Raw genomic sequence first — 14,095 nt, 5'->3', positions numbered from 1 at the left:
TATTTACAAGGTATTAACTAAGAATTCAACAAAAGTTGTGTCACTGAATCTCAAAGAAACCAAAATGTAATTCCTATACAGTTATTAGGTTATTACTGTTTTAACTATGTAATTCCTACATAACTACCCGGCAGGGAGCTGTAAAACAAAGCGTTATTAAATAAAGCCTAACTAGGATTGCTCTTTAGAGAAGCGAAGCTAACAGTTTCTCCCATTTATTTTTCTTTCTCCTTTTTGCCAGTCTAAATTACAGTGGGATGTGCCTTGCCTCTGACGCCCAATTCAGTGAGTTCCTAGATGGGATGGGCCCTGCACAGTTTGTTGGGCGACAGACATTAGCCACAACATCATTGGGTGAGAGTTACTAAACGCTGTGCTTGAGATAGCTCTGGAGCCAAAAGAGGTCCCTTAAATGTTATTGTATTTATTTATTTAACCTTTATTTAACTGGACAGATATATTGTGCAGTAATGGACAGAAGGGGCCACACCTCACCACATAAGCAAAATATATATAGTTTGTGTTAAAGTAAAAAGATTTGTGTGGTTTCATGAGTTAGGAAATGTATTAAAATTATGTAATGTGTATGAACCATACAGCCAACTTTCAATAGTAGTAAAGTTTGTGAGTGTGAGTGACTATAGTCATAAATATGTTTATAATTATCCAGGTGATGTTGAAATAGGCCTGCTGGAGAGAAATGGTGGTTTGGAGGTGGAGATTGTGCAGGCCAGAGGACTCACACAGAAACCTGGATCCAAAGGACCTCCAGGTGAGCAAGGAGCTGCAACCATCATCTAATCCCTTTAGTTCTCTGAGAGATGATATCCAATCAGAACTCAAAACAAACCAAATATTGCTACAGTGGGGGGAAGAAACAAAACAATTTTTGAGACACTGCAAACCTTGTTCCTCATGGTAGATTTCAAGATGTCAAAGTCTAATCTTTAATCTTGTAATCTGAAATGGGGGATGAAAAGCGTATCTGTGTGATCTGATTGCTTTGAGGTATTACGCGTTCCCCAGAGACACGCAATGCAATAATACCTGTCTTCTCTTGTTGCCAGCGGCTTACATTAAAGTGTACCTACTTGAAAAGGGGATCTGTGTTGCAAAAAAGAAGACAAAGTCGGTTAGGAAATCCCTGGACCCTCTGTATAACCAAGTGCTGGTGTTCTCGGAGAGTCCACAGGCGAAAGTCGTTCAGGTAAAACAGACTTTAGTCACCATTCACTCCATATACGTAGATATTCATCAGTTTCATGTTCATACGGGCACGCAATGGAAAACGTTTAAAAATGTTTTGCAACAGAAAAGTATCATGAGCGTCCAGGTAGTCCCTCCCCTTTTCCATCTGTTTTCTTCCGCTTGGTGCCCAATGAACATGACCCTGGCGGTCTCTACGATAATTACAAAGGCAGTGACTGCCTCTGAATATTTACTCCTGTTGACGAAAACCTCAAATGCAGGACACCGGGCTAATGTTAACTAGTGTTGTTTTCTAATTATGTAGACTAGCCTATGAAGATGTAAAGACAACATCATGTAAAGTATATCTATAAGTGTAGAGTCATCTACCATCTACCATTACCAGCGGAACAAATTCCTTGCCCCAAAGGTGCAATCAGATGATGGAAAGTGCTGATTTGTACGATTGCTCCAGGAAGCCTAATATACAAGTCCACAGGAGATTTTTCTCCACTCATTGTTTCCTCCCTGCTCCCTCTCACACCTTCTTCCTGTTTACTTCTCACACACACACCTATGGCCGTACACACATACAAAATCGGTTTCTATTAGTATGGGATCAGGCTGGCCCACTCGGCTATTAGAACAAGCACAATGGAAGGACTGAAGGCATGCTGAGTTTACGCCACCGACATGCATTAGTGACTGTGCCAAAGAAAGAATAAGGTATAGTGACTGTCCTATTTTCATATTTTGATAGCCTTATCCATTTGAGCCAGGCTCTGTATATCCCAAGTTTAGTTTCTCTATTGAAGCCGCAAAAGGGCTCTGCATGGATATGGCTAACTAAAGTCATGCCCTAGCAGTTAGTTAGAACAGAACAGAGAGGTTAATAGCCTTTCAAAACAGTCACTGTTTACTCGACAGCTTGTGAATAATCCCAGCAATGATTTGGTGTCCTATCACTGCATAATTAGATCTTTGCACCTCCCTCCTTATCATTCTGTTCAGACACATTTCTGCCTCTAGGAGACTTGGCATGGGAACACAGGGATAAACTGCCTGGTTTTCTGGTATTAGAGAGGAAAGGGGATGTTGAAAATTCATCTGAAATAACATTTTCGGGGAGAACATTTACTCCTTTCTGTCATAACAAACATTAAAGGCTTAAACAGAACCCAGCCCCTCTGCAAAATGACCTCTGGAAACCTGAGGTTGAGGAGGAACCATATTTGTAGTGGTTGCCGAGGCAGGGAAACAATCTTCCGTCCAAAGATTGAGAGAAATTAGTAGAGGTGATTTGTCTACTGAGTCCCAGAGGAAATCAATTATGGTCATTGATTATTTTGTCCTGCAGTAAATAGCATCTCTGTTTGTCTCACTGACATTCCCATTTTATTTCTCCAACAGGTGATTGTTTGGGGAAACTACGGACGCATGGATCGTAAATGCTTCATGGGTGTCGCCCGCATCTTATTGGAGGAGCTGGATTTGACGAGCATGGTGATTGGCTGGTACAAGCTTTTCCCCACCTCGTCCATGGTGGACCCCACGATGGCACCGTTGATCCGGCACTCTTCCCAACTGTCCTTGGAGAGCACCGTGGGCCCATCCTTTGAGCGCTCTTAAGAACTTTGCTTACTGGCTCTTTTTGAACACACCCTTCCCTTTGTGTGCCCCCCAAAAGAAAGGCACTACCCCTTCAGAGGGATATATACTGACCGTAGTGTACTGCTCTGAGATGGTTAGTGACACTGGCCTTGCACTGTTTTTCAGAAATTATTTTTTTTAAACAGCAGAAAAAGGGGGCACCAAAGGTCTAGAAAGACTTTGAGAATAGGATTTCCTTATTCTTACTCTTGACTTGGGCTGTTTTTTTACATGGCTCTAGATAATATGTCAATGCGTGTCATGGGAGCTAGAGAGAGGTTTGCAACCCTCCTCTGGGGAGGTTTCATTCCTGTGTTCTGGTGGCAGCCATTGGGTCTGAAGCTGAAGGTTGCAACACAGAGGGGAATGTGCAATATCATGGTTATAATGTAGCTGGTACAGAAGCAAACAAGCCAACAAAAGTTCTAGACATCTACCACCAAGGGAAGCAGATTCTCTCTACAATGAAATAAGCCAAGATGAGAATTCAAATTTAAATTGAGCTTAAGTGTTGTTTGAATAGATTTAAGATTGTCTTTGAAGCTTGGCTAATATTCTAACAGTTTCAACTGTGCCAATTTACCAGTAAGTGTCTTGACTTTGTGGCTTGTGCCATTGTTCAAAAGGGTAATTTTGGAACGGAAACATCTGATTACAGCTCGTGACAGGGGCACTGAAGCTTCAGTTAGAGCTGTCCTTTTTTAAATTACAATCATCATTATGACACTGTCAAAGCAGGTAGTGATTAACACAACTCCACAAGTGAAGCAGTGAGGAAAGCTTGAAATATATTTTTTCATCATCAACAAAGGTCTGAGAGGAAATATGACAGATATATAATTAAATCAAATGAATTTACAGAAAACTGTAGAGCTGTAGGGTAATGAAAATAACATGTATTTTATTTGGCCACTTTATTATAGATGTTTTTCTATGAATGTTAATCTTGAGTGAGCCAAAGTATGTTTAATGATTTATTTGATTCATGTTCAAAGGGCAGAGACGCAGAACTTGGTAGCATAGTAAGGTTGTAGCATTAGGTGGTAGCATCTGCATGACAGAATACCGTATTAGCTTATCACAAAATAATAATAGCAAGCATGAGATATTACAAGGGAAAGTGAAACGACACAAGTTGGTTAAAACTAAATTGTACATTGATTGAGGAGCTAAACGACAAAACACACACAGTGCCAACGAACAGTTAAAAGTGGTTCAACATGTAGAATGGTCGGGAAATAAACAGAAGATTATGGCTAATGTTCTGGTCAGAGGGGATAGGATGGACACCCACGGCTTTTAACCATTCACTGGAACATTGTGTATTGTCCTTAACATGTAGCAGTTAAGTTCAGATTTATGAAGATTATTGCAATTCTGACTTATGTGCTACTGTCGAAAACAGAATAGCTGTATTAAATATTAAGAAACAAGTGTATTTGGTCCGTTTAAGTACTATACAGAACACCTGGATCGAGCTAGAATGAGCCTACATGTTGTGAATAATGTACTAAGTCAACATTTTTATGAAATGTAAAAAAAATTAAATAATATGGAGACAACATTTTGAAAATGCTGAATTAACTTGAAGACTAAATTCAAGTCTTAAGATGAACATTAAATTGTAGGCACAGCATCAAAGTGGTAAAGATTAGAGCTCACTAGAGCAGGTAGCACTGGTACAGGAATATGATACCAATACTTACTGTTTTGAAACATGTATTTTTCCAACCAATATCTTCATTTTGTAAAGCAATAAGTAGCAGCACCCATCCACAACAATCCACGACAAACCTCCATGTTTTGTCCCTCGAAGTGTGATGTATAAGGCTAAAACTATAATTAAGCTAATACAACCTGTAAGTAATCTATATGCAATCCAGTGTAGACAATAAGTTTAGCATCTGTGTAAAGTATGTATATACTGTATGTATGTATGTATGTATGCATGCATTTGTCAGTTCAAACACACTTATACACTTATACACTTATACACTTTTACACACACAAACACACACACACACACACACACACACACACACACACACACACACACACACACACACACACACACACACACACACACACAAACAAACAAACACATAGTGTATGCATGTGTTTGAACTGACAAATGCTACATCATTAGGGTGGCACAATAGGACAAGAGGACAAGATTAAACAGAGTTGGTGATAGTATGAGAATCAGTTTCACTCACAGTCTGACCAGAAAACGAATTTACCACATTGTACCAAGCTCACAATCAAACAAGAAAACATTTGGATTGAACCTTTACTAGCCTGAACATATTATATAGAATAGACATGAAAAGAAAGATGCCATATTATTAAAGAATATTGGAAAAACTAGTTAAGGATTTAAAACATTTGTAAAAAGTGCATTGTACTGTATTTTGTAAATTTCACACATGAAAAAAAATATTTTGATCAAATGTACAGATCAAATCAATCTACTTATCTTAAATGGAATGTTTTTGTATTTTTTATTTCTTTGTGCCAAACTATTTTCTTTTTATATGTAAAACAAACCTTTGGGGAAAAATCTATGTTTTCAAAAATAACTGATATTATTTAGTACCATGTCAACTGAAAGATACACATGGCATTAAATAATCTATCTCCGTTTTAAAACTTAAGTCATTTTCCATTCAAAAACTGATGGAAGGTTTTAGTTTGAGGAATAACCTTTATCAATTAAAGACAATACCTTCCAGGCTTCTGTTCCTTATACCATTACTTTCAAAATCAATTTAAAGTAGCTATATGAAAAATTAAGAAAATAAAATAATATTGACATTGCATGGTTGTCATTCACCTACTTTAGTACTTCGGTGTACCATTTTGGATTTCCAAATGGAATGGAACATGGTTTATTGTAAAATTGACCAACTGTGATATAATAAAAAATAAATGTTATGATTGAATGAAACACATTGGTATTGTAGGAAATGTTTGAAGAATGTTCAAAATATTAACCATGTAACTACTTACAAGTGCAACCCGATTTCAAATTTAACTTGTGGTTGTTTCATATATCTCAGCCATAGAGGTATGATATCGTCTATCCAACAGTTTAATTCATGAGTCTGTTGCAGTGGCGTGTGACTTTGAGTTTGTTATAATGAGATGTTTCAATATGGTTAAATGGCGGAGAATGTCAAAAACACAAAAATATGCTATCATCAGAATCCCTATCCCTTTTGTTTTACTCGTATCTGTCATGCACATCGAAATTCATTACCATCAATCGTGATGCAAGTAGAGGCCTTAAAAACACAAGAATCATACCAGATGACTTAACAATCCTAAAATGTAATTCAAGGAGCAAAAAAAGTGTGAAAATGTGAACTGTTTTTTTTTCTCTCCCATGTCTCAACTTATTTTGAATTCAATTTTGTCCAATGCTTATTTTTTCACAGTTCAATTTGCCCCATGTTGGCGTCTCTGTTGCTATGCGGGTTTAGGTATTTAAAAGAGGAAAGCACTGTTTTATGTTCGTAAAATACATGGGTGTGTTTCAACTAGACCCAGAGCATATCATTCTCTTGTGCAGAGGTGTGGGATGAAATGGGGAACACATCCTTTCTGATGCTGTTAAGCATGTGGATCCTTGGTTTATTCACAATAATTTATAACATGACTATTTGAAATTCTTTCAAACTAATTGTTGAGTAATGCACAATTTGGTGAATTATTATTCTATTCCAACTGTCAATAAAATAGTTTACTCCTATTTGTAACGACATGTTGTGAACATTGCTGTGTGTATCTTTGACAGACAACATGAAATCAACAGATTATGGTAAGCAATAAAATCTATATCGATACATCAATGTTAATTATTTATGAACGAATTATGTAAACAATGCAACCTAGCCTAAAGTAATATTTTCTGCATTTTCAGAGTCTTGGCCGAGGAATAAAGTTACCTACATCATTTGTAGACTGTATAGGGCACTCCATGGCGGTCATAGACAGAGCACAGCCTGGTTGTTGGTTGTCCTTTGCAGAGTGCACATTACTCTGTGTCATGGTTTAAAAAAACGAAATCCATGTGGCTGCACATGTCATCCCAGGACAGTCCTGTATCTCAGCCCCTCTTCAGGTGTCCCAACTTTTCTTTCAACAAAAAATATCCTTTTGTCAGCAAGACACATCAGTTACTTCAGGCTACAAGAGAGTAAACTCAAAGACAATTGCTGAATGTCATTACACTTTTGAGCTGTTACATACAGTAAATCAAATGCCGCGAGTGCACAGTGCAGTTTGGATGCTGGAATTACTTTGGAGTGGATGAACATACATAGGGAACTTACTGTTTGAATTGTTTGAATAGACCTCCGAAGGTCACGGTATAATTCGGCCTCTCGTCTTTTTTCGTGTGAATGTCAACACAACAGACTTCTGCTTGTGTCTGGCAGCCTTCCGGATTCTCCCGCTCTCCCTCTCACATATGAAATCCTGTAGTAACCAAAAAAGTGTTTAACAAATCAAAATATATTTCATATTTGATATCTTCAAAGTAGCTACCCTTTATGACAGCTTTGCACACTCTTGGCATTCTCTCAACCAGCTTCACCTGGAATGCTTTTCAAAGAGCCTTGAAGGAGTTCCCACATATGCTGAGCACTTGTTGGCTGCTTTTCCTTCACTCTGCGGTCCAACTCATCCCAAACCATCTAAATTGGGTTGAGATCAGGTGATTGTGGAGGCCAGGTCATCTGATGCAGCACTCCATCACTCTTCTTCTTGGTCAAATAGCCCTTACACAGCCTGGAGGTGTATTGGGTCATTGTCCTGTTGAAAAACAAATGACAGTCCCACTAAGCGCAAACCAGATGGGATGGCGTATCGCTGCAGAATGTTGTGGTAGCCATGCTGGTTAAGTGTGCCTGGAATTCTAAATAAATCACAGACAGTGTCACCAGCAAAGCACCCCCACTGATTTGTTTAACACTTTTTTGGTTGCTACTTGATTCCATATGTGTTATTTCATAGTTTTGATGTCTTCACTATTATTCTACAATGTAGAAAATAGTAAAAATAAAGATCAACCCTTGGAATGAGTAGGCGTGTCCAAACTTTTGACTGGTACTGTACGTACATAGAGACATGCGCACGCACGCACGCACGCACGCACACACGCACACACACACACACACACACACACACAATTCTTAGATAAGGGGCTTTTGGCTCACAACCAAAGAACTGTCACCCACAAGTCAAAGGTGATCAAAGAGAGGAAAACCAACATTTCCCCACCAAAAACATATTTCCAGTAACACAAAAATATTTTCATTATAAATACAGCTGTGTGGTGGAAATATAATACAGTCAAGAACAAACAAATAAATAACCTGTATCACTGTATACAAATCTGGAAATGTACAAATTGACTTTCTGTAAGAAGACTTACGTGCTTTAATTTTGAAATAAATGTTCACGTTAAGCAACTATCCCTGTTAATATAAAAATGTGAGCTGTTTCTTGTATATCATATTTCAAATCATGGAATGAAAAAACTACACTGATTGCTGATAGCTTATTGTACGTTCCAGTAACATGATCTTATAATGTTTTAAATGTTTAGCATATCATGTTCAGCATACTCAAGACTGCCTCCCATATCTAATATAGCATCGTTAGGCTCTATTCAAAACCAGCTTCTAGCATAAATGGTAGTCGAAACTCAGAAACTGCAACCACCACTGGTAGCTAGTGGAACACCACAAGCGGGGTGGCAGCATAGCCTAGTGGTTAGAGCATTGGACTAGTAACCAAAAGGTTGCAAATTCAAACCCCTGAACTGACAAGGTACAAATCTGTCATTCTGCCCCTGAACAAGGCAGTTAACCCATTGTTCTTAGGCCATCATTGAAAATAAGAATTTGTTCTTAACTGACTTGTCTAGTTAAATGAAGGTAAAAAAATGGGTCCTTTACTCATGTCCAATACAGATGTAGGAGCACTTTCATTCAATGCAGGACATTTTTCTACTCATGTTCAATGGCTATCATCGTTTGCATAATGAAGAGTTGTATCCATTTGCCAATGGCTTGCATAGTTAACATTTTGAAAATTATTATTTGTGTACAAACAAATGTACATGTGACAATCCATGTGAAACCCCGGAAAACCATGTCTGACTCATGTAAACAAAATATCCACGTGACATTTTTCAGATGTGACTTGTTTACGCGTGTGTTCTAGTGGTGTCAGTTGTTTGTTCTCCTGCACCCGCCCGCATTTGCTAATAAACCTCCGCAACCACCCAACTATATGTGACGAAGTGAAAATCTGACCGCACCTGACTCTAACCAGGAAATATTGAAAATGTGCTGCAGGCTACAGTCAGAGACGGCAGAACGATTTTTTACTATTTGTTAGTCAACTTGTCTGTGACTAGATAGATGCAGCATCTCTCCTGTTATAATATGTTGCCTTAGAAGACAAAGCTAACCTTTGCTGACCAGAATTATAAGGGCATAAGGCGAGCCCCAGATGCAGACACAGGAGGCAGATGGTTAGAGTCTTTGTTGTTTATTTCATCCAAAAGGAGTAGGTAAGGGAATGGCCGTGGACAGGCAAATGGTCAAAACTTGATTCTGAGTCCAAGAGGTAAAGAGTGGAAGACAGGCTCGATGTCAGGGCAGGCAGAAGGGTCAGGGAGGCGGGTACGGAGTCCAAAAAAAACAGGCAAGGGTCAAAACCCGGGAAGATCAGAAAAAGAGAATGGAGAACAGAAGCACAGGAAAAACACGCTGGTTGACTTGAAAACATACAAGACAAACTGGCCCAGAGAGACAGGAAACACAGGGATAAATACACTAGGGAAAATAAGCGACACCTGGAGGAGGTGGAGACAATCACAAGAACAGGTGAAACAGATCAGGGCGTGACAGTAGTACCCCCCCCCCCCCAAGGATGCCACCTGGCGTCCTACCTGGGCGCATACCTAGCTGACCAAGGTGTCGGCGGTGAAAATCGACGATGAGGGCAGGGTCCAGGATGTCTTTAGCTGGAACCCAGCACCTCTCCTCCGGACCATAACCCTCCCAGCCAACCAGGTACTGGAAACCCCTGCCCCATGGTCGAACCCTCAGGAGGCATCTCACCTTATACGCCGGCTGGCCATCGATGACCCGGGGGGAGGGATGGGCCTAGAAACGGATGTCAGAGGACTGTGCAACAAGGGCTTAATCCTGGACACATGTAAAGTAGGGTGAACACGGAGGGTACGGTGCAACAGCAGATGGACAGCAGTGGGATTAATGACTCTAGAAATGGGGAAAGGACCAATGAAAAGGGGGGAAAGTTTATGGGATTCTACCCATAGGGGTAGGTCCCGAGTGGATAACCATACCCTCTGCCCGACAGTGAGGAGCCAGAGTCCGGTGGCAGTCTGCTTGTCGACGATACCTGGAGGTTGTCTTGAGAAGAGCCGCCGGATCTCATTTCCAGGTACTCCGACAGTGACGGACGAACATCTGGGCTGAAGGTGGGTTGACCTCCGCTTCTTGCTCTGGGAAGAGCGAGGGCTGATATCCCATGGAGCATTCGAAGGGGGATAGTCCAGTAGCCGAGCAGGGGAGAGTGTTCCTGGCATATTCCACCCAGACCAGTTGCTGACTCCAGGTGGTGGGGTTACTGGCAACAAAACACTGGTGTGCCCTGTCCATATCTTGATCAGCTCGCTCCGACTGGCCGTTGGACTGGGGATAAAACACGGAGGACAGGCTGGGCGACGACCCGATAAGGGTGCAGAATGCCTTCCAGAATCGAGACAAAAACTGAGGACCCCGATCTGAGACAATGTCGACCTTGAGTCCATGGATTCTCAAGACGTGCTGCACCATGAGCTGGGCCGTCTCCTTGGCGGAAGGTAATTTAGGAAGAGGGATGAAATGGGCGGCCTTGGAGAACCTGTCAACCACCATCAGGATGGTGGTGTTGCCATCTGACGGAGGAAGCCCAGTGACAAAATCCAAGGAAATATGGAACCAGGGGCGATGAGGAACAGGAAATGGCTGAAGGTGACCAGACGGCGCTTACTGCAGAGTTTTGCTTTGAGCACACACCATGCACACGGTGATGGAGCCATGGTGGTCCACCAGAAGCGCTGTCGATGGAAAGCCAGGGTATGACAAGAACCAGGATGACAGGTAAGCTTGGAGCAGTGAGCCCATTTCAGGACTTGGGACCGGACTGAATCAGGAACGAACATCCGGTTAGCCGGACCTTCCCCAGGGTCCAGCTGGGAACATTGTGCTTGCGAACCAGAGCCTCAATACCCCAGACAACCGCACCCGCCAAACATGAGGCAGGGAGGATGGTCTCTGATTCCAAGGGTGTGGCAGCGGAACTGTACAGGTGGGAAAGGGTGTCCGACTTCACATTTTTGGACTCTGGGTTGTAGGAGAAGGTGAAATTAAACCTAGTGAATAAGAGAGCACACCGGGCCTGCCTAGAGTTAAGGCACTTGGTTGTGCGGAGATATTCCAAATTCTTGTGGTCGGTCCAAACCAAAAATGGATGTTCCGCCCCTTCCAGCCAATGCCTCCACTCCTCCAGGGCCATATTTACTGCTAGGAGTTCCCGGTTGCCAACGTCATAGTTCCTCTCCGCCAAGTTGAGACGATGGGACATAAAGGCACAGGGATGAAGCTTTTGGTCCTGGATGGATCGCTGAGAAAGAACGGCCCCTACTCCCACGTCAGAAGCGTCACCCTCCACCACAAACTGATGGGTCGGATCCGGATGGATGAGGATGGTGGCAGTGGTGAATCGTTGCTTAAAATCCACAAAAGCCTTGTTTGCTGAAAGGGGGATCGTGTAAACAGTACTGTGGGAGAGGTGAGTGCAGAGAGGGGAGCAGCCAGGTTGCTGTAGACCCGAATGAAATGGCTGTAAAAAATAGAAAACCCCAGGATCCGCTGTAGCTGCACCCTGTACGTGGGTTGGAACCAATCCACAACGCTCTCACTTTTTCCGGATCCATCTGAACCTTCCCTACAGAGATGATTTTGGGGCGGCAGGTAGCCTAGTGGTTAGAGCATTGGACTAGTAACCGGGAGGTTGCAAGATCAAATCCCCAAGGTGAACATCTGGCGTTCTGCCCCTGAACAAGGCAGTTAACCCACTGTTCCTAGGCTGTCATTGAAAATAAGGATTTGCTCTTTACTGATTTGCCTAGTTAAATAAAAGGTACATGTTCCTTTAAATGATGTATCCCGGAAAAGTGATTGTGGAGCGATGGTACTCGCTCTTCTCCTCTTTAAAATTTCTTAGGGATAGCCCCCTTTTTTTCAATTTTCGACAAAAATGACATACCCAAATCTAACTGCCTGTAGCTCAGGCCCTGAAACAAGGATATGAATATTGTTGGTACCATTTGAAAGGAAACACATTGAGGTTTGTGGAAATGTGAATTGAATGTGGGAGAATATAACACAATAGATCTGGTAGAAGAAAATACAAAGAAAAAAACTACCTAAATACGAAAGTGATTTGACTGGATGAAACAACGTTTAGGGTTAGATTTTCACAGACTCCTTTCTTTGCAAATTGAATGAGTGGAAATACAAAATTGATCGTGCATGCTATATGGACCTTTTTAGGACATGAAAAAGGATTTAATCTAACAAAACAACACTTCATGGGACCCTTCAGATGATATATCAGAGCAAGATTTCAGAATTTAAGTACACATTTCACCTTCAGAGGTGAATTTATGAAACCTATAGCGGTGAAAAAAAGTGTTTTGTTGTTAGGAGCTCTCCTCAAAAATAGCATAGCATTTTTTCGCAGTAATAGCTACTGTAAATTAGACAGTGCAGTTATATTAACAAGAATGTAAGCTTTCAGCCGACATAAGACACTTATATGTACCGACATTTGTTGTTTCTCTAAAATCTGCGATGGTGACAAAAGGCGTTGCATGATTTACAACTGTCCCGTTGATGGGACGCCTATCCCTAAGACGTTTTTTAACCTGTTATGGCTAGGGGGCAGTATTTTCACGGCTGGATAAAAAACGTACCCGATTTAATCTGATTATTAGTCCTGCCCAGAAACTGGAATATGCATATAATTATTAGCTTTGGAGAGAAAACACTCCAAAGTTTCTGAAACTGTTTGAATGGTGTCTGTGAGTATAACAGAACTCCTATGGCAGGCAAAAACCTGAGATGCTTCTGTTCAGGAAGTACCCTGTCTGAACATTTCTTGCCCTTCTTTATTATCTCTATCGTTTACAAAGGATCTCTGCTCTTACGTGACAATTCACACGTCTCCAATGAGGTCTCATAGCCCGGGAAAAACAGGAATGACGTAATTCAAAGCCCTGGCTGAAGCACAGGAAGGCAAAAGCTAAGTGGTCACTCAATGGTCTAAGCCTTAGGCGCGTGACACGCCCCGCCCCCGGCTTTCGGTTTTTTCCTCAGTTTACAGACAGGCAGATTCCCGGTCGGAATATTATCGCTTCTCTACGAGATAAATTGCATAAATATTGGTTTTAAACAGCGGTTGACATGCTTCGAAGTACGGTAATGGAATATTTAGAAATTTTTTGTCATATTTTGCGTCATGCTCGTGGCCGAGATTTAGCGTTGGGATAGTGTCTAGAACGCACGAACAAAACGTCGCTGTTTGGATATAACGATGGATTATTTGGGACCAAACCTACATTTGTTATTGAAGTAGAAGTCCTGGCAGTGTATTCTGATGAAGAACAAGCAAGGTAAGAACATTTTTCTTATAGGAAATGTGATTTTGGTGAAGGCTAAACTTGCAGGGTGTCTAAATAGCTAGCCCTGTAACGCCGGGCTATGTACTTACATTATTGCAAAATGTGCTTCATCCGAAAAGCTATTTTAAAATCGGACATATCGAGTGCATAGAGGAGTTCTGTATCTATAATTCTTAAAATAATTGTTATGCTTTTTGTGAACGTTTATCGTGAGTAATTTAGTAAAATCACCGGAAGTGTTCGGTGGGAATGCTAGTTCTGAACGTCACATGCTAATGTAAAAAGCTGTTTTTTGATATAAATATGAACTTGATTGAACAGACATGCATGTATTGTATAACACAATGTCCTAGGTGTGTCATCTGATGAAGATCATCAAAGGTTAGTGCTGCATTTAGATATGGTTTGGGTTTATGTGACATGATATGCTAGCTTGAAAAATGGCTGTGTGATTATTTCTGGCTGGGTACTCTGCTGACATAATCTAAT

At 41.1% G+C, this 14,095-nt stretch overlaps 1 protein-coding gene across 3 annotated transcripts in view; it reads left to right on the top strand.

The window, feature by feature from the left end:
* rims4 (regulating synaptic membrane exocytosis 4) overlaps positions 1-4,370 on the top strand; it is a 44,250-nt gene extending 39,880 nt beyond the window's left edge. For 2 of the 3 annotated variants that reach the window (XM_029695058.1, XM_029695059.1), the window contains exons 3-6: positions 242-354; positions 671-772; positions 1,068-1,207; positions 2,599-4,370. In XM_029695058.1, coding sequence (XP_029550918.1) covers positions 242-354; positions 671-772; positions 1,068-1,207; positions 2,599-2,817 — 574 coding nt within the window. In that variant the 3' untranslated portion in view covers positions 2,818-4,370. The remainder of the gene's footprint in view (positions 1-241; positions 355-670; positions 773-1,067; positions 1,208-2,598) is intronic. The other variant, XM_029695060.1, reaches the window with a different exon arrangement.
* The last annotated feature ends 9,725 nt before the right edge of the window (positions 4,371-14,095 follow it).

The sequence above is a fragment of the Salmo trutta genome, chromosome 16, assembly GCF_901001165.1.
Source record: "Salmo trutta chromosome 16, fSalTru1.1, whole genome shotgun sequence".
NCBI classification, from domain to species: Eukaryota; Metazoa; Chordata; class Actinopteri; order Salmoniformes; family Salmonidae; genus Salmo; species Salmo trutta.
This window is presented reverse-complemented; position numbering and strand designations above follow the sequence as displayed.